This window comes from Hippocampus zosterae, chromosome 13 (genome assembly GCF_025434085.1).
Source record: "Hippocampus zosterae strain Florida chromosome 13, ASM2543408v3, whole genome shotgun sequence".
Taxonomy (NCBI): domain Eukaryota; kingdom Metazoa; phylum Chordata; class Actinopteri; order Syngnathiformes; family Syngnathidae; genus Hippocampus; species Hippocampus zosterae.
In genome coordinates, this window is record NC_067463.1 from 2282202 (window position 1) to 2302671 (window position 20470).

At 44.8% G+C, this 20470-nt stretch overlaps 1 protein-coding gene across 2 annotated transcripts in view; it reads left to right on the forward strand.

Moving 5' to 3' along the window:
• The window catches only part of zmp:0000001082 (integrin alpha-D), a 57060-nt gene that overhangs the window by 12163 nt on the left and 24427 nt on the right, over positions 1–20470 (forward strand). For both annotated transcript variants that reach the window (XM_052083841.1, XM_052083842.1), the window contains exons 9-22: positions 131–343; positions 1494–1611; positions 3465–3607; positions 4141–4287; positions 4378–4575; positions 9191–9321; positions 13775–13932; positions 16766–16932; positions 17034–17150; positions 17242–17312; positions 17392–17539; positions 17915–18013; positions 19999–20078; positions 20156–20233. In XM_052083841.1, the coding sequence (XP_051939801.1) occupies positions 131–343; positions 1494–1611; positions 3465–3607; positions 4141–4287; positions 4378–4575; positions 9191–9321; positions 13775–13932; positions 16766–16932; positions 17034–17150; positions 17242–17312; positions 17392–17539; positions 17915–18013; positions 19999–20078; positions 20156–20233 (1868 nt within the window). The remainder of the gene's footprint in view (positions 1–130; positions 344–1493; positions 1612–3464; positions 3608–4140; positions 4288–4377; positions 4576–9190; positions 9322–13774; positions 13933–16765; positions 16933–17033; positions 17151–17241; positions 17313–17391; positions 17540–17914; positions 18014–19998; positions 20079–20155; positions 20234–20470) is intronic.

A 20470-nucleotide genomic window follows, 5' to 3' on the forward strand; every position in this document is an offset into this window, starting at 1 on the left:
TATTATTGAAAACATTTACTCCTAGACTGAACAACCTCATCCTAAATTTGAACTAAAATTGGAATCTGGAAGGGGAATTGAGTTAAATTAAATACAGAGATCAGTTCTAATCTCGTTGTTGTGGTTTCAGGTGAAGATTGAGGACTTAAATGAATTAAAGATGATTGCTTCAGACCCCAAGGACAAATATGCCTTTAAAATTGAGAATTACCGGGGGCTCACAGGATTTCTGGAAAACTTTCAAAAACACATCTTTAACATAGAAGGAGACACCAAAGTGGCTCGGGCACAAGACATGACCAATGAAATGTCTCAAAGAGGATTCAGTGCTGCATTCTACAAGGTAAACAACATCTGTTCGCCCAAATTTATTTGAACGGTAATATGTGTTCTATGTGCACAAACTAGTCTAAACACGGTATTCTGATTAATCTTGCATTTGTGACATATGAATTAAGCATCTCTGGGACCGCTATTTTGACTTGTACTGATGCTTGTGACGGAAAATAATATCAGTGTGCCTCAGAGCTCTGCTTGCGAATATCAGCATGACCAAACTCAGAAAACAGGTGAGTGGTGACGCTCCTAACCTGGACCCTTTGGCACTGTGATCTTATTTTAAAGTGACAACATGTGGCTGTAAGTAACATTTGAGGCCCTATTTTCGTTCCAGGCGCACAGCTAGTGCAAAGCGTAGTCTACCCGTGTGCGCGGTTGGAGATTTCTTTCTTTTGGTGTTTTGTGTGGGTAAATATTTTGTGCCTTTCTGAGTTATCGTGGGAGGGAACGTAATGTTTTCCCAGCCAATTCTCACGGCATCTCTCGTTTACATTAAAATCAGGGCGGTCGAAACGCAAATAAGTATGCCGTGCTTGAACATTGCAGAAATTGAAATTATACTTGCCGGAGTTCGTGCGTGACGGCAATATCTTTACTTTCGGGATAATGTAGTTGGCTGTGTGTGTAAAATGTGGGAAATTGGGGACTTCTTTGCACCTCCCGATTGTGCGTCCTTTGATTAAATACACCAAAATCACGTTTGACCACCTGTGCCGCAAAATAGACTTTTGCGGCACAGTCTAAAATTCTGTCTATCTTTCGACACCAAATTGCGAGAGTGAGGCGTTGTGTGTCTACCAAATTCACAAACTGAACTAGACCATTGTCCCGGCACGAAAATAACGATGCACCCGTTTTTACGTCAGGCGCAGACTATTTTCTGTCACCAAATTATCAGGTGTGTCAGGGCTGAGGCTGCTTAGTGCGGCAGCATGAGCAGACAAGCGCAACACGGCCCCAGGCACGTTCGACTAGATTCAACATGCAACATAAATGACGTCAACACCCGTTTTTAACACCATTTGGACAGGCGCAACTCGACCAAAATAAGGCCCATCATGTCATTTTTGCTGTGCCGCGAGAGATTTTTGAGGGTTGCCATTCAAGCTGACCTGCTCCAAAGTGAAATATAATGTTTTGATTCCCAATCACAGGACACTTTGATTCTGGGCTCAGTGGGCTCAAACAGCTGGCGTGGTGCTCTGTACGAGCGTCAAGATCAAACTGAGACACAGATTGAAGATTCACAAATGCAGATGGACTCTTACATGGGTATCATTTCTTTTTTTAAATCCTTTATTAGTATAAGACAGGGCGGCCCGGTAGTCCAGTGGGGATAGCACGTCGGCTTCACAGTGCAGAGGCTTGTGTTCAATTCCAGCTCCGGCCTCACTGTGTGGAGTTTGCATGTTCTCCCCGGGCCTGCGTGGGTTTTCTCCGGGTGCTCCGGTTTCCTCCCACATTCCAAAAATATGCGTGGCAGGCGGATTGAACGCTCTAAATTGTCCCTAGGTGTGAGTGTGAGTGCGAATGGTTGTTCGTTTCTGTGTGCCCCGCGATTGGCTGGCAACCGATTCAGGGTGTCCCCCGCCTACTGCCCAAAGACAGCTGGGATAGGCTCCAGCACCCCCCGCAAGCCTAGTGAGGATCAAGCGGCTCGGAAGATGAATGAATGAATGAATAGTATAAGAAACATCAGCAGCCACGTGTGGTTCGAAATCTCCTGGCATCCTTTTGTCCTTCATAATCACAATCCAATTCAACATGCCTCAATCACTGTTGTTCTTTTAGCCCCTACCAACACAATATAAAACGTAATGCTCCTGGCGCATGTGGTTACTACGGCTATCTCACAGTCAAGAGGTTCTGGGTTTGAATCTGCTACGGTCTTTCTCCATGCATCTAAGTGAGAACAACCCTCCAGGGTGTACCTTGCCCAGCTCTTCCATAACCTTGACCAGTATAATTAGAAGAAAATGAATCAATACTGTACTTTCTATTTCTAGGGTCACACTATATACAATAAAGCATTTGTTAAGTGTTTGAATAACCGGTACATGTTAAAATGCTTAACTGTTTTATAAGTGTACAAAAAATAAAACTGAACAGCAATAAAATTCACCACACATTGATGACCTGTGCCATATATATTGCAAGCATTGCAGTCAGAAGCCGCAAGCTTGTCTTTTTTTTCAACGTTTGCATTTGTCATAACTTGAGACGACATAAGTATATGAATAAATAAATTAATAGCTGTACAGTAAAGTAAAAAAAAACAACAACAAACACTCTGAACTTTACATTAACTTGAGGATGTGTAAAGTAGCAGATCCAGTGGCAAACACACATGAGGAGATGCATATTTTACCCAAGCAACCTTTGCGATGCATATTCCAAATATATTTTTTTATTAATACTGCCAACTAATTGTCACATTACATTATTGTACTGAGAGCCGAGGAGAAAGACATATATGCCGTTTTTCTGCGTTGTTAGGTTTCAGTTCAATGTCATTTGCTTTTCCACTTTCCCATAACTAGTACACTTCTGTATCACATCACCAAATATATTCACAAGTCCTCTAAGGTTTGTCAACATAATGCAGATTTTTGGGGGAATTTTTTTCTCCATTTTTTTCTTGAATTTTCGCATTTCACTTTGATGGTTTCATTGTATACTCTCAATACTGCGTTGAAAGAAGTCTACATAAAACTAGAATAAATAGATGCTTGGGGGGCATTGAAATTTATCAACCACATAACTGGCAACAGTTTGATGCATGTTGTTAGCATCATGTGAAGCATAAACCTTTGAGTCATAGATTTGAATCTCAACTTGGACTATACAAAATTAGCATGTATTTTATACCACACATTTTTTGTAGTTGTCGCCATGTGTCGGCCATGTGATTGACTAGTAATGAATTCATGGTGTATCTCGTCTCTGACCCTAAGATTCGATCCAACTTCCCTGATCAATACCATGAACAAGATAAGCAGATTTAAAAAGTAGTACTTTAGTGAATAAGAATTTAGCTGTAAACCAAATCAACATACATATTTATTGCATTCAAAGCTTAAGATCCCATTCCAGTCGTATAAACTCTAAAGTGCATTTTCTTGCAGGATATTCGGTTTCTGTGGCACAGGTGAACGGGGTTCTTCTGTATTTCACTGGTGCACCAAGATTTGAGCATGTAGGACAAATTGTAGTCTTCACTCACACCGGGAACAACTGGAATGTTGCCCAAAGAATAAAAGGGAAGCAGGTTGGTAAAGCTCATACAATGTATTGTACGAAGTCATGTGTTATGTATAAGATTCCTACTGACATTTTTTGAAATACACATAAGTTGCCGTCAACATTTTGGGCCCTGTTTTCGTTCCCAGCCCAATTCTAACACAAAGCACAGCCTAATTGTCCGCATGAGTGGAGTTTTCTTTCTTTTGATATTTTGCTGGACTTTGCACAGTTAGAATTGAGCGCAACAGGATTTTTGCGCCTTTGTACACCATTATGCGATATGTCATCTGTTCAAGTCCAATCCTAGAAAGCATTCCTCTTTAAAAAAAAACCAAACATGCCATTTCAGGTGCAGTACGCTATGTTTTACATTGTAGAAACAGAAATAGACTCATTGGGGTCCATTTATGTCAGTATGTCACAGATATACTGCATGCTCTCCCCTTGCGGATGATGTAGCTGTCGGTGCATTAAAACACCCGCAGTGTTTTATTATGTATAAAGAAAAGTAAGAGTATGAACAATAGTAATTAAATGCTTGTTCCTCAAAATCCTCAGATTGGTTCCTACTTTGGGGCAGACCTTTGTACCTTAGACGTGGACTCCGATGGTACCAGTGACTTTCTCTTGGTGGGAGCACCCCTGTTTTACCGCCCTCAGGAAAAATCTGAGGGACAGATCTATGTCTACAGGCTGACTGATAAGGTGAGCCGGAATGAGAACTGAATAGGATACTAGGAGATAATGAATGAATGAATGAATGAATGAATATGCTTAAGCGGTTGTTTTCTGCAGATGCTGCTGAAAAGTGAAATAAATGTTACCCAACTGTCCATGGGGAGATTTGGCACTAGCATAGCCAGCCTTGCAGACCTGAATGGAGACGGGCTGCGAGATGTTGCAGTTGGGGCCCCTCTCGAGGATGCTAATGCAGGGGCAGTGTACATCTACTTCGGTGACAGACACCAAGGGATGCGCAGTGTTTCTAGTCAGGTGAGACATCTGGTATTACATCGTAACTTGAATGGACTTGGTGACTGGTTATTATTACAAGTCAAAGAACTTGGGGTGCAATGATACACAAAATTTGCGGTTCGCTTTCATGTCACGGTTGGATACTTCCTTGATGCAAAAATTAGTTTTATTTTAATTGTAAAATTTTCATGCTTTTTAAAAATTGAGTTTTATACTGTACTTAGCACAGAGTTTGTCTGAAATTCCAAATTTTTAAACATTTTATCAAGAACGTTAGTGCGGGACAGTTGCAGTATATTATATGATAGGAGAATTATAATTCTGCGTACTACTCAATTGCACACAACCATTTTTAATAAAAATATGTATTATTTATGTATATACGTATTATCTGCTTAGATTTTTTAATTAGATTCCATGACATCGTCATGTATAGTGCTTGTATTCATTATTTTATTCAAATGATGTCATGTATTGTCAGAGATTTTCTCGGACAAAGTTAAAGAAACGACTCGGCACACAGGAAAATTGTCTTCAATATCGGCGGGAGCGGACCTCTGAGAGCGAACGACGGTTGTTGCTCCGCGATCACACTCAAAGTCCCGTCTCCGCGAGTTCCACATTTTATTGTAACATATGCAAAATACAAGAAAAACACTGCCCCCAATATTTGCATGCCGCACCCCCGGTCGGGCACCTCAGTAGTGATTGGTTACCTGTTTTTCAACCTCGAACCACCAGTACATTGGCGCCTTTTCTGGCTGGTCTACATCGAATTAGCATGCTGTAGACTTTGCGGATGGTCAATGTCGTCTGGGCGCGACGGGTGTTCTCAACTTGTCTTTTGTTGCTCAACCGCTGTTCCCGGATTATTCATTCCCCTTTTGTGACCGAGTTTCGCCTTCTCCCCTGTGGTCGCCCACCTGTATTGACGTGCTAATTGTGGGCTTCAACAATTTGGCCGGCGCCTTTGTGTGTAGGCATTTGGGGGTGCCGGGTATGCACCCAAACGCTTCGATGCGCCCAAATAAATGAAACTTTAAACATGATACATTTTTGCTCAGAGATTCTTCTAACATGTATATATTAAAAAGTAGAGATTGACACAAGGGAAGCTTATGTGGGCCATGACTGTCTGCAGTGGGTTGAGAGGCCTTCATGAATAGCGATGGCCCAGGGCTGAGCCAGCGATGATGTCACCAGCAGTCTGGCGGACAGCCAAAGTTTGATTTTTGCTTTTATAAAAAAGGCAGCTCATAGCTGTGAGGACTGATGTGTGCTGCTTAGAGGGGCTTCTTTGCAGCCACCAGGATTTTTTTTCTTACCCGGGGCTAAGAGAGGGCATGATCAATATGTGAAGGACCTAGGAAAAAAAACAAACACCAAAAGACGATTTTCATGACTTCTGTTGAGAGGTTCTCTCATTTTTTTTCAATAGAGGTATTATACACACCACAAGGGAAGCGTGGAATTCCCAATATGAAGTAAACATTTTTGGCTGAAAAACATGGGGTTCGGTACTCCATACCCACGAAGCACCCCCCACAGAACTCCCCGAGGGACACGGTCAAACGCCTTGTCCAAGTCCACAAAACACATGTAGACTGGTTGGGCGAATTCCCACATACCCTCGAGGACCCTGCTAAGGGTGTAGAGCTGGTCCACTGTTCCACGGCTGGGACGAAAACCACACTGGTCCTCCTCAATCTGAGGCTCGACTTCCTGACGAACCCTCCTCTCCAGCACCCCTGAATAGACCTTACCAGGGAGGCTGAGGAGTGTGATCCCTCTGTAGTTGGAACACACCCTCCGGTACCCCTTTTTAAAAAGAGGGACTACCACCCCGGTCTGCCAATCCAGAGGCACTCTCCCTGTTGACCACGCGATGTTGCAGAGGCGTGTCAACCAGGACAGCCCCACAACATCCAGAGCCTTGAGGCACTCCAGGCGGATCTCATCCACCCCTGGGGCCTTGCCACCGAGGAGCTTTTTAACCACATCGGTGACTTCAACCACAGAGATAGGAGAGCCCACCTCAAATTCCCCAGGCTCTGCTTCCTCCAAGGAAGACATGATGGGGGAGTTGAGGAGGTCTTCGAAGTACTCTGCCCACCGGTTCACAACGTCCCGAGTCGAAGTCAGCAGCGCCCCATCCCCACTGTACACAGTGTTAGTGGTGCACTGCTTCCCGCTCCTGAGATGTCGGATGGTGGACCAGAACTTCCACGAAGCCGTCCGGAAGTCGGCTTCCATGGCTTCACCGAACTCTTCCCACGCTCAGGTTTTTGCCTCGGCGACCACCGAAGCTGCGTTCCGCTTGGCCAATCGATGCCCGTCAGCTGCCTCTGGGGTCCCACAGGCCATAAAGGCTTGATAGGACTCCTTCTTCAGCTTGTCGGCATCCCTTACTGCTTACTGTCCACCAGCGAGTACAGGGGTTGCCGCCAGGACAGGCACCAACCACCTTACAGTCACAACTCAGATTGGCCGCCTCAACAATAGAGGCACGGAACATGGTCCACTCAGGCTCAATGTCCCCCGCCTCCCCCGGAACATGGAAAAAGCTCTGTCGGAGGTGGGAGTTGAAACTCCTTTTCACAGGGGATTCCGCCAGACGCTCCCAACAAACCCTCACAATACGTTTGGGTCTGCCAGTACGGACCGGCATCTTCCCCCACCATCGGAGCCTACTCACCACCAGGTGGTGATCAGTTGACAGCTCCGCCCCTCTCTTCACCCGAGTGTCCAGAACATGCGGCCGCAAATCCGATGATACAACTACAAAGTTGATCATCGAACTGCGGCCTAGGGTGTCCTGGTGCCAAGTGCACATATGGACACCCTTATGTTTAAACAAGGTGTTCGTTATGGACAATCCTTGGCAAGCACAGAAGTCCAATAACAAAACACCACTCGAGTTCTGCTCGGGGAGGCCATTCCTCCCAATCACGCCCCTCCAGGTCTCACTGTCATTGCCCACGTGAGTATTGAAGTCCCCCAGCAGAACAAGGGAGTCCCCAGCAGGAGTACTCTCCAGCACACCCTCCAAGGACTCCAAAAAGGGTGGGTATGCTGAGCTGCTGTTTGGTGCATATGCACAAACAACAGTCAGGAGCCGTCCACCCACCCGAAGGCGGAGGGAGGCAACCTTCTCGTCTACCGGTGTGAACCCCAATGTACAGGCACTGAGCCGGGGGGCAATGAGTATGCCCACACCTGCTCTGCGCCTCTCACTGTGAGCAACTCCAGAGTGGAAGAGAGTCCAACCCCTCTCGAGAGAACTGTTACCAGAACCGAGGCTGTGTGTGGATGCAAGTCCGACTATATCCAGTCGGAAATTCTCTGCCTCACACACCAGCTCGGGCTCCTTCCCTGCCAGAGAGGTGACATTCCATGTCCCAAGAGCTAGCTTCTGCAGCCGAGGATCGGACCGCCAGGGTCCCCGCCTTTGGCTGCCGCCCAGCTCACATTGCACCCGACCCCTTTGGCCCCTCTCATGGGTGGTGAGCCCATGAGAAGGGGGACCCACGTTGCCTCTTCGGACTGTGCCCGGCCGGGCCCCATGGGTGTAGGCCCGGCCACCAGGCACTTGCCAACGAGCCCCACCTCCAGGCCTGGCTCCAGAGGGGTGCCCCGGTGACCTGCGTCCAGGCAAGGGAAACCTTGGTCCATATATTTTTCTCATCATAAGGGGTCTTTGAGCCGTGCTTTGTCTGGCCCCTCACCTAGAACCTGTTTGCCATGGGTGACCCTGCCAGGGGCATAAAGTCCCAGACAACTTAGCTCCTAGGATCATTGGGACACACAAACCCCTCCACCACGGTAAGGTGACGACTCACGGACGCCGCTCCTCCCAATCACGCCCCTCCAGGTCTCACTGTCATTGCCCATGTGAGCATTGAAGTCCCCCAGTGCATGACTTTTCTTTTTTCAATGTCAATTAGTGGGCGTAACGATTAGGTCTGTTGATACTGAACCACAATGCGGCTCTCAAAGTGGAACTGATCAAAGAAAAAAAAAGTGTTTTTCATACACTGTACATCAAACCAGGATGAGTCAATACGATACAATACAGTATATAAAAAACATGATATAATGTTGATTTAAGCCTACTGTAGTATTAAATGGTTCGAGATATAGTACATGTATTGTTGCACCCCCCTCTGCAACTTCATGACATGTTTGTTGTACAGTGTCACTCCACCATCTCTTAATTATGAAGGTTTGATAAACCACCCTTGAAATACAATGACTGGTCACACCATTAGGTACACCTGCACAATCCAACAGTGAAAATGAGAGCAGGCGCAATATGATGAGTAATGTGTTATTTCTATTGTTCTTGCCACTGTAGTTTGCAGTAGTATAGAAACACACTACATCATACATAAGTAACCACATGTATGATGCATTCATACATGAGTACAATCATCATTCAATGATTTTGAGCTCCAGCCACAAAAATAAAGTTTTTTTTAAGCTTTAATTAATACCGCTCTGACAGTGTCGCTCCAATTTTGCATTATGATTGTAAAGGTAGAATCAGCTGTTGTATTGGATCTCTATGTTCCAAATGCTGTGGCCAATGAGTGTACAGGCCATAGACATAACAGAGATTTATCTGCCAATCCAGAGAATCACGGGACGAGAAGTAAAACATGGCATCAGATTCTTTGGACAAGACATAAATGGAAACATAGACCTGGAAGATGACGCACTACCAGACATAGTAGTTGGATCCTATGGAGCAGCTGTTGTCTTAAGGTATGATGAATATTCTATACTGTATGTACTATGATAACCCGTATATCTATACCAGCAACACGTCTTATTTTTCAAATGCATAATTATTCTGTCAATCATCAGCTGAAGTGGTCATTATTATCCTGTATGCTCCCTCAATATACAGTAATGTACAGTATATACCGTACATATTGCTGGTGTTGGGCTGAATCCTGGCGTGTACTTCCAAACTCAAAAACAGCAATAACAATGCATCATCCAAGACAGCGAGCCTTTTGCATCACTTTAGTTCGGTCAATAAATTCTAACATGTAGATTGACCAGAAATGTCTATAGACTTGTGAAAATAATATGAAATTTACCAAATTGTGACATAGGAGGCCCAATGCCAGCGATGTACTATATTCAAACGGCAGAAAAATAAATAAAGATCACTTTCTAGTAGGAATGTATGTGAAGTTCTTACTTAAGTGCCTGGAAACAAAATTCTTTTCTGAGAGGATGACACGACATCTCAACGACAGAAGTTCAAAAGTTAACTCAGTAAGGCGGAAAACCACATCCTGGCGGGTATCAACAGAAAGCTTGGGGTTCTTTGCCGACTCAAATTTAATTGAAAGCTACGCCATTACACGTAGGCCGCTATACCATCTAGCACAAAACAACCTTGTTTTATCACATGTATTGGACATGCTGACGTTCCACAGTCTGTCTAATACATTTAACGAAATATTTAGTCTTTTTGCCTGGTCAGAAGAATGACTCGGCCCGGCAGAGTCAAGAAAGTACTACTGCCACTGCATGCATGTGGCAGTACGAATGGAAGAAGTGCGGTGGTCTTCCCATAAACATAGTGTACATTGCCACAAATGCACAAATGGGCTGATTGAGAACTCGCAGACCTCTTAAGCCATCTTTAACCTGGAGTCCTGTGAGAACTCGCAGACCTCTTAAGCCATCTTTCACCTGGAGTCCTGTGCGATCACTGCCTCCAATAAATTCATCATAAATGGTCAAATCATTTCCCAATTTCAACATGAATTGGTTTGTTAGAAACATCAGATGGTTATGAGGCCAGACATGTTTAGTAATTGTATCGTCAGGGCTTTCATAAAATAAAAAGTATGAAATACCAAATGTAAGACCAAGTTTGTCAGAGTAATTGTATATTAAAATTTATCGCCCTATGCTTTTCGATGTATAATCAACTTACTAGTGTGACACTGCAAGGACTTCATTATACGTACATAACGTGCAATCAAAGTATTTTATCATGCTGAAGTGACCAGCTTGTTCCTGTTCACAGCTGAAGTGAAGATACAAGCCTCAGGACAGCGCTCCAGTTATGCATCCAACTGCTTGACTCTCTTGAGTTTTCAAATCTGTCTCAAGGGTTTGATTGCCTGATAGACCTAATAAAATGGTTTTTTTCCATCCATCATCTACCGCTTATCCGGGGCCGGGTCGTGGGGGCAAGAGCTTTAGCAGGGAAACCCAGACTTCCCTCTCCCTAGCTACTTCTTCCAGCTCTCCCCGGGGGATCCAGAGTCGTTCCCAGGCCAGCTGGGTGACATAGTCTCTCCAGCGTGTCCTGGGTCTTCCTCGGGGTCTCCTCCCAGTGGGACATGCCCGGAACACCTCACCAGTGAGGCGTTCAGGAGGCATCCGAATCAGATGCCCAAGCCACCTCATCTGGCTCCTCTCGATGTGGAGGAGAAGCGGCTCGACTCGGAGCCCCTCCCGGATGACCGAGCTCCTCACCTTATCTCTAAGGGAGAGCCCGGACAACCTGGGGAGAAAACTCATTTCAGCCGCTTGTATCCTGGATCTCGTTCTTTCGGTCACGACCCATAGCTCGTGACCATAGGTGAGGGTTGGGACGTAGGTCGACGGGTAAATTGAGAGCTTCGCCCTTTGGCTCAGCTCCTTCTTCACCACGACAGACCGATACAACGTCTGCATCACAGCAGACGCTGCACCGATCCGCCTGTCGATCTCTCGCTCCCTCCTGCCCTCACTCGTGAACAAGACCCCAAGATACTTAAACTCCTCCACTTGGGGCAAGATCTCCCCCCCGACCCAGAGGGGGCACTCCACCCTTTTCCGACTGAGGACCAGGGTTTCAGATTTGGAGGTGCTGATTTTCATCCCAACCACTTAACACTCGGCTGCGAAACGCTCCAGTGAGAGTTGGAGAGCCCCGTTTGAAGGAGCCAACAGCACCACATCATCTGCAAAAAACAGGGATGCAATACTGAGGCCCCCAAAACCGACCCCCCCTCAACGCTTCGGCTGCGCCTAGAAATTCTGTCCATAAAGGTTATGAACAGAATCGGCGACAAAGGGCAGCCTTGGCGGAGTCCAACCCCCACTGGAAACGATTCCGACTTACTGCCGGCAATGCGAACCAAACTCTGACATCGGTGGTATAGTGACCGAACAGCCCGTATCAGGGGGGTTCTGTACCCCATACCCATACCCCATAGGAGAGCCCACCTCAGAGTCCCCAGGCTCTGCTTCCTCCAAGGAAGACATGATGGGGGAGTTGAGGAGGTCTTCGAAGTACTCTGCCCACCGGTTCACAACGTCCTGCGTCGAAGTCAGCAGCACCCCAGCCCCACCGTACACAGTGTTAGTGGTGCACTGCTTCCCGCTCCTGAGATGTCGGATGGTGGACCAGAATTTCCTCGATGCCGTCCGAAAGTCGGCTTCCATGGCTTCACCGAACTCTTCCCACGCTCAGGTTTTTGCCTCGGCGACCACCGAAGCTGCGTTCCGCTTGGCCAATCGATGCCCGTCAGCTGCCTCTGGGGTCCCGCAGGCCATAAAGGCTTGATAGGACTCCTTCTTCAGCTTGTCGGCATCCCTTACTGCTTACTGCTTACTGTCCACCAGCGAGTACAGGGGTTGCCGCCAGGACAGGCACCAACCACCTTACAGTCACAACTCAGATTGTCGGCCTCAACAATAGAGGCACGGAACATGGTCCACTCGGGCTCAATGTCCCCCCGCCTCCCCCGGAACATGGGAAAAGCTCTGTCGGAGGTGGGAGTTGAAACTCCTTCTGACAGGGGATTCCGCCAGACGCTCCCAACAAACGCTCACAATACGTTTGGGTCTGCCAGGACATACCGGCATCTTCCCCCACCATCGGAGCCTACTCACCACCAGGTGGTGATCAGTTGACAGCTCCGCCCCTCTCTTCACCCGAGTGTCCAGAACATGCGGCCGAAAATCCTATGATATAACTACAACGTCGATCATCGAACTGAGGCCTAGGGTGTCCTGGTGCCAAGTGCACATATGGACACCCTTATGTTTGAACAAGGTGTTCGTTATGGACAATCCGTGGCGAGCACAGAAGTCCAATAACAAAACACCACTCGAGTTCTGCTCGGGGAGGCCATTCCTCCCAAATCACGCCCCTCCAGGTCTCACTGTCATTGCCCACGTGAGTATTGAAGTCCCCCAGCAGAACAAGGGAGTCCCCAGCAGGAGTACTCTCCAGCGCACCCTCCAAGGACTCCAAAAAGGGTGGGGATGCTGAGCTGCTGTTTGGTGCATATGCACAAAAAACAGTCAGGACCCGTCCACCCACCCGAAGGCGGAGGGAGGCAACCCTCTCGTCTACCGGTGTGAACCCCAATGTACAGGCACTGAGCCGGGGGGCAATGAGTGTGCCCACACCTGCTCTGCGCCTCTCACCGTGAGCAACTCCAGAGTGGAAGAGAGTCCAACCCCTCTCGAGAGAACTGGTACCAGAACCCAGGCTGTGTGTGGAGGCAAGTCCGACTATATCCAGTCGGAAATTCTCTTCCTCACACACCAGCTCGAGCTCCTTCCCTGCCAGAGAGGTGACATTCCATGTCCCAAGAGCTAGCTTCTGCAGCCGAGGATCGGACCGCCAGGGTCCCCGCCTTTGGCTGTCGCCCAGCTCACATTGCACCCGACCCCTTTGGGCCCTCTCATGGGTGGTGAGCCCATGGGAAGGGGGACCCACGTTGCCTCTTCGGGCTGTGTCCGTCCGGGCCCCATGGGTGTAGGCCCGGCCACCAGGCGCTTGCCAATAAGCCCCACCTCCAGAAAATGTTTTTTTTAATTTTTAAAAGAGAGTTCAGTTACCCAACAACAATGATATTGATCTTATATTAAATATTCTTTTGTTTTTCTTGCGATCACTGTTTTTGAACAGCGGGGAATTAATAGAAGCATAATTAGAAGCTTTGAAAACAAATATTATTCAAAAATTGTATTGGAATTGAAGGAGAAAATGAATGAAACAAATTGAAAGACAGTATGCTCATCTTCAAATTTGGGTTCATATTTTTATATCCGATTGCAGAGGAGTAGTGACTCATCAGTCTATGAACCTCACCGCATGTACTGTTCCTGAATCTGAACATTGTTTGTGCCCTTAATACTTGTACTTAATAAAAGTATATGCTCTAAAATCTCTTTTTTCAATGTTCTCCAGGTCCAAGCCCATTGTTAATGCTTTAGCTCGCCTGTCTTTTCAACCAAAGGAGATAAGTCTTGATAAGATTGACTGCTCGGCCAACACAGACACCATCTTACCCATGGTTAACTTAACAGCCTGCTTTGAAATAGTAGAAACAACGAAAAGTAAAGCAGGTAAGAATGATGACCGCTAAACTCAAAAAAGGCAAAACTCCAGCACTAGCTTTGGTGTTGAAATTGCTGTACCTATTTTCACATTTGACATTTTAAACAGCAAATAGAAAGGCAGATAATATGATCAGTCATCCAAAAAAATACATGTATATCCAGAAAATACTTTCCACCTAACATTTTAAAGGCGTGGGACATTGGTCAGGGAAGAATCTTTTTTTTAAAGGTTCAGGATAAAGGTACAGCTATACTCGTTTATTATTCACATTACCGCAGCATCAACAGAACCGTTTCCCCGACAATGAGATCTATCATCATCCATGAATCAGGGCGTAGCTTTCTAACTAACCAACAGATGGATAGGCATCCACATTTTTTATTGATGTATTTATTTATTTGCTTGCTTTTGTGGAGGTCTGCATATCGACTGAGCAACCACAACATTATGATTGCTTAGCACAATTCAATCGCTTTGCATCAAATCTTTGGCCTTAACAAGCATAACTGTTCAATTTGATTGACACTGACAGACTAAATCAGGGGTGTCAAACACATTGGGCCACATTCGAGTTACGTCTTTTCCCTTGGAGGGCCGTTATGACAGTGAAACCAAATTAATCGTCTCATCATATTATCACTTGTACACAAATTGATGGATTAGTAGTTTTGAAATCAGTCAACTATAATAGCTTATTTAGTTATTGTTAAAGTAAGCGTAAACAAGGTGACAAATAATTGTACAATCTCAATGTTATTTATGACACATGACATTTTGAGATTTCGGTACAGATTTTAACAAGGATCATGAAAGATAACACACATGATTTGCTTTCGCGGGCCACATGAAATACAATACAATACAATACATGCTGATTTATATAGCGCTTTCACAACAGCGGCAGCTGTAACAAAGCGCTTTACAAAACAGTTAACATAAAGTAAAATAATAAACACGACACATAACATAAAACACGGACAGTCATGCAGTTCTAACCACTTTTCCATCACACGCTTTGTTGTTTGAAGCGGTTTGAGATGAAAGAGGAGAGAATCAAAGTGTCCTTTAACCAGTGGATCAGAGACGTCATGCTCAAAATGTGCACACGTCGGCTACAAGCTAAGTTTCAAAGTCAACAAGAAGCTGTAGCATCCATTGACGAAAAAAGAGATTGGTTCACTTCTCCTGTCCCATGGAAATCCATTTCAATTCCAAGCGGCGACTCACGGTTCCAAATACGCATCGGTGCTCTTCGCCAACGTTCCTCTCTCCTCATCCTCAACTTCAGCGGCCATCCATCCAGCCACACCAACGCCAACTGTCCAACAGCGCTGACATAGCCACTGAACAAATCGGGGTTGTGAAAAATGCTGCCCATTACTGGCGCAAAAAAACACAAGCGCCCCAGGTCTGTCCAGCACCGACAGTCAGTGGCGCCGACATTCCTCCCAATCAAAATCTGTGCTGGTGCAGGCGTGCTGCCGAGAAGGCGCAACCACCAAGCACAGATACTGCTCCTTTGACGAATGTCGTGGCCAAAATGCGCTGAAAGCAGTCCATATCAAGTCCACACAATGAAACAACAAACAACATGTGACAAAACAAAAGACAAAAACAGCAAAAAAGAACAAAAAAGCAAGGCTCTTGAAGAGCACTTGCCGAAGGCTGCCTATTCGGGCGCCATCTTGGAAAAAAAAAAATGACATGCCGGGCTAAATTTGGCCCCCGGGCTTTGACTTTAACACTTGCAGTCTAGATCATTATTACTGTTGTAGTCGGTGTACTGCATCATAATGACAATTGTTCCGATTTTTTTACTGTGGGTGGGCCCGGTAGTCCAGTGGTTAGCACGTTGGCTTCACAGTGCAGAGGTACCGGGTTCGATTACAGCTCTGGCCTCACTGTGTGGAGTTTGCATGTTCTGTGTGGGTTTTCTCCGGGTGCTCCGGTTTCCTCCCACATTCCAAAAACATGCGTGGCAGGCTGATTGAACACTCTAAATTGTCCCTAGGTGTGAGTGTGAGCGTGGATGGTTGTTCGTCTCTGTGTGCCCTGCGATTGGCTGGCAACCCGATTGGCTTTCAGGGTGTCCCCCGCCTACTGCCCGGAGATGGCTGGGATAGGCTCCAGCACCGCCCGCGACCCTCGTGAGGATCAAGTGGTTCGGAAGATGAATCTTTTACTGTGTGTCAAAATCAACAAAAAAAGTCACATAAAGTTAAATATCTATCCAGGGTCAAATTAAGTTCAATTTTGGGTTTCAACTATGAAAACATATGGGTTTTTTTCCAGTCATCTATCCAAATCCTCATTAACCAATATGTTAATTTGAAGACAACATTGAATTATTAAATGAATTTGATTAATTTAATTGAAAATTAAATTAATTTGAAGACAAAATAAAATTAAACTGCAAACTGATACCAAAATTTACTATGCTAAATTTGGTCTCTCAAAATATATCCTATATCACAACTTTTCATTAGAATTGATTGTATTTTAATGAATATTTATGCACTCACCTGAAATCAAGAACAAGAAATCCAAATCAATGTAAGATTAGGGTGTGTTCGGAAATTCACTCCAACACCACTAACACTCATGAGAATGGTGAGTCCAGAGAGGCAAGAGCGCTTCCATTAACATCCGAAAGCAGGCTATGTTCCCATCCAATCCACCAATCAATGTGTGACGATAGTTGCTGAGTCGGTGCTTAATTTTGAGGGAAATAAACAATTTATTCAATTTTGGAATAGGTTTCCACCATAAAGTGTAGATAAAGTAAAGTGCTATGAATACTTTGCGGATGCGCTGTAATCCTTAAGCATGTCTTTGCAGGAATGAAGAAATTAGGACTAAACATTTCGTGCATGCTTGATGTGGATCCCATGAGACAATCGCACCGAGGTTTCTTCGCTCAAACTGACAAGAAATCAAGGAATCTTACACTCACCTATCAACTGCTGGATAAAGGCACTTGCTTCCTGTACCCCATCTACATGCCAGTATGAACATCTTCATGCAGACACACACACGTTTTGAAAATACTACAAGAAATGAGCATTTGTGATCTATGATGTTTCAGTTGTTCTTTTTCCCCTGACAGAAATGTGTGAAAGACACCCTGTCACCTATCAGCATCAAATTAAACTTCTCCCAGGTGAATAGTCACCGTGCAGATGCTGTCCTGAATGCAGATGGCAAAACACAAGCTGTTGTCGAGGTGCTAGCTGTGACATCAATGATGAATTGAATGTTTCAGTTTTAGTAGACGCTAATAAGATTCCCGATTAATTTTCCGGCTATATTTGTAGGTTCCTTTTGAAAGAAAGTGTAAAAACAATGACACCTGTATTGCTGAAATTGAAGTAACCTTCAAATTCTTGTAAGTACCGGTACTCTGTATCTTTTGCAAGCACAGCACAGCAATTTCATGAATATAAAATATACACTGTATGCTTTAGGACTCCGACGTTACTGGTGGCTGAAGAAAATTACTTTAATATCTCCATTACAATAGCCAATCATGGTGACGACTCGTACAACACCAGCCTCACGATGCACTACCCGCCAGGACTCTCCTACTCCAGGATGTTTCAGATCATTACACAGGTAATTCTAAGAAATGAATACACCAATTTCATATTTACCAAGCAACATTTAAAAAAATAAATAAATGGGTAAAAACGTCCCAAATAAATATGTGGAAGAAATGTGTTACTACTTTTGGCTCACTATTTTAACTGACAACCTTATGCAAGGTCACTGAATGTTGTTATGCTCAATCAATCCTTTCATGCGCCCTGTAGCCTGATAACATGATAAACTGTCCACTGTATTAACCGCTGTCCCTGAAAGGGTGAAAGTTAGATATGCACTGATAGAGGCAAAATGAGGACAAACTCTTGTCCCTGTATTTCAAAATAAACACTACGCTGCTTGATTTCAAGAAAGTAAAGAATGTTCCTATTTTGTGTTATGACACAGGCCACAAGACGAACGCTCCACAAATGCGATGATCTGGATGGAGTGACTGACAAAACAATATGTGGCATCAGCCTTCCTGTGTTTCGCAGCAAATCAATAGTGAGTTCTGCTGGCAGCCTCATTACATGATTGACCCACATGTCCAACGTAATGTCGACGGGCTCACTTTACACAAGTATAAGTCCAGGTGACATTTTGATTAATGCCTCCTAAAAAACTGTTTTTTTCTGTTGTTGTTTGTTTTCTAAGCCCTAGCAATTCAGCAAAAAACGTTGATTCAAGTCAAGTCACATTTATTTACATAGCCCTTAATCAAAAACAGTCTCAAAGGGCTGCCCACAGTCGATGAGTATCTATGACATCCCCCTGAAACTCAGAAAACCCCGTCTGGAGAAAAATGAGAAACCTTGAGAAGGGGCTGCAGATGGGAGAATCCCCCTTACAGCATGACCAGGTTGCAATGGCCCCCGAATGGGCAACGTTTGAAACAATATTAGTACACTGATAAACATTCAAAATATATTTTACACAAAATACAGGGGGGGAAATCCTGGGAAGAAAAAGGAAAATGAGAAAAAATAGTAAAAGAATACAAATGCATCCATCCATCCATCCATCCATTTTCCGATCCATTTATCCTCACAAGGGTGGCGTGGGTAGCGTGGGGTGCTGGAGCTTATCAGTCGTCTTTGGGCAGCAGGTGGGGGGACACCCTGAACTGGTTGCCAGCCAATAGCAGGGCACACAGAGATAAACAACCATCGACGCTCACAAAAACACCTGAGGACAATTTGGAGTGTCCAATCAGCCTGCCGTGCATGTTTTTGGAATGTGGGAGGAAACCCAGAATACCCAGTGAAAACCCACACAGGCCCGGGGAGAACATGCAAAACTCCACACAGGGAGGCCGGAGCTGGCATTGACTCGGCAGTGAGAGGTCGATGCGCTAACCACTGCATCACCAGGCTGAACAAATATGTTAATAAGCACCTGCTTGGTGGGTGTCAAACTACAAATATGCAAGACTGTAGTTTAAGTTGTAATGTTGTAATTTGACCAACCACCACTAGATGGCAGACATCAATTAGTGATGCTTACACTGGGTCCTAAAATGCCCTATGCTACAATATGAATTTTTTGGGGGGTGCAAATTTACAATGCTATTCAGGACAAACATAGTACCTTAAATAATATTAAAATTTAGGGCAACTTTGCCAAAAACGCCTATGGAAAGGTGCGCCCAAAGTAAATTTGTAGCTATTCTTGAACCACTTGGAATATTAGCATAGTTTTGGTCTCTTTGTGAAATATTCAAAATATTATTACTATGAATATTTCTCCCGTACAGTAAGAATCGGTGTAAGTGCTCCTGTCACTGAACTATGGATGTTCAAAAACAGACAAAAAAGGCGAATCTTATGTTTGACTAATTTCTTTTCACACTCTCTGACTTGAAAATGGATTTAGAATGTTGATTAGGACTTGAAAACGCTCCAGGATCAAAGCTTAAGTCTCCCCAAGCTTCGGTTCAAATTTGGCAATTGTAACATGTGGGGTACCATTCAAACTCAGCTTTTAAAAGATGTATAACATGTTCACACATGACGACGTGTAGCAGCGATTTGACAGATGACGGAGGGCTCTTGGCGAGGCACTCCTAACTAAGGGAATTTATTGATGTTGCTTTCTTGTTCGGCAATCTTGAATGGTTATTTTTATGATGCAAGAGAGCCCTTTTGCATTGGAAAAAAAAACATTACAGTATGAGATTGTTTGTGTTGTTTGCTTCAAACCCTTTGCTGTTGGGTTAGGATTGTGGATCTTTCATACCGACTTTGAAAAATGTATTTTCAATATATTAAGAGTCCACATATTGCCCGTTTTTGTCATGCATCTAGTTAGGAAATATGTGGCCCAGTTGAATTGATGAAAAATAATGCCCCCCCACCCCTTCAGCATTTTAAGTAGCCCACCCTGATTTAGCCCATTAAATCTAACTTGAATATCCGCTTTCAATGACTTCCCAAAACAATTGGTGTGCTCTCTGCTTCTCTAACATCATTCTTTTTTTCCTGCATGTGAAGGCAACATTTCAAAGCTCTTTCCACATCAGTACCGAGTATCAGTGGAATGACACTATTGCAATTAGTGTCACTGGAGAAAGGTAGATATCATTTCTATGGTTTGATTCATGTTTTAGTATTTTATGACACTTTAAATATGCCTATTTTGTTTTCTCAGTGATAATAACAACTCCACCCTGTTTCTGCTGACCAAGACGCTACCGGTACAATTTGAAGTAAAAATGGCAATAACAGTGTAAGTCCTCTTTAACACGATTGTTATATTGTGAGACAAGTGCTTTTGCCATATGTACAGTACATCCATCCATCCATCCATCTTCTACCGCTTATCCGGGGCCGGGTCGCGGGGGCAACAGCTTTAGCAGGGAAGCCCAGACTTCCCTCTCCCGAGCTACTTCTTCCAGCTCTCCCCGGGGGATCCCGAGGCGTTCCCAGGCCAGCTGGGTGACATAGTCTCTCCAGCGTGTCCTGG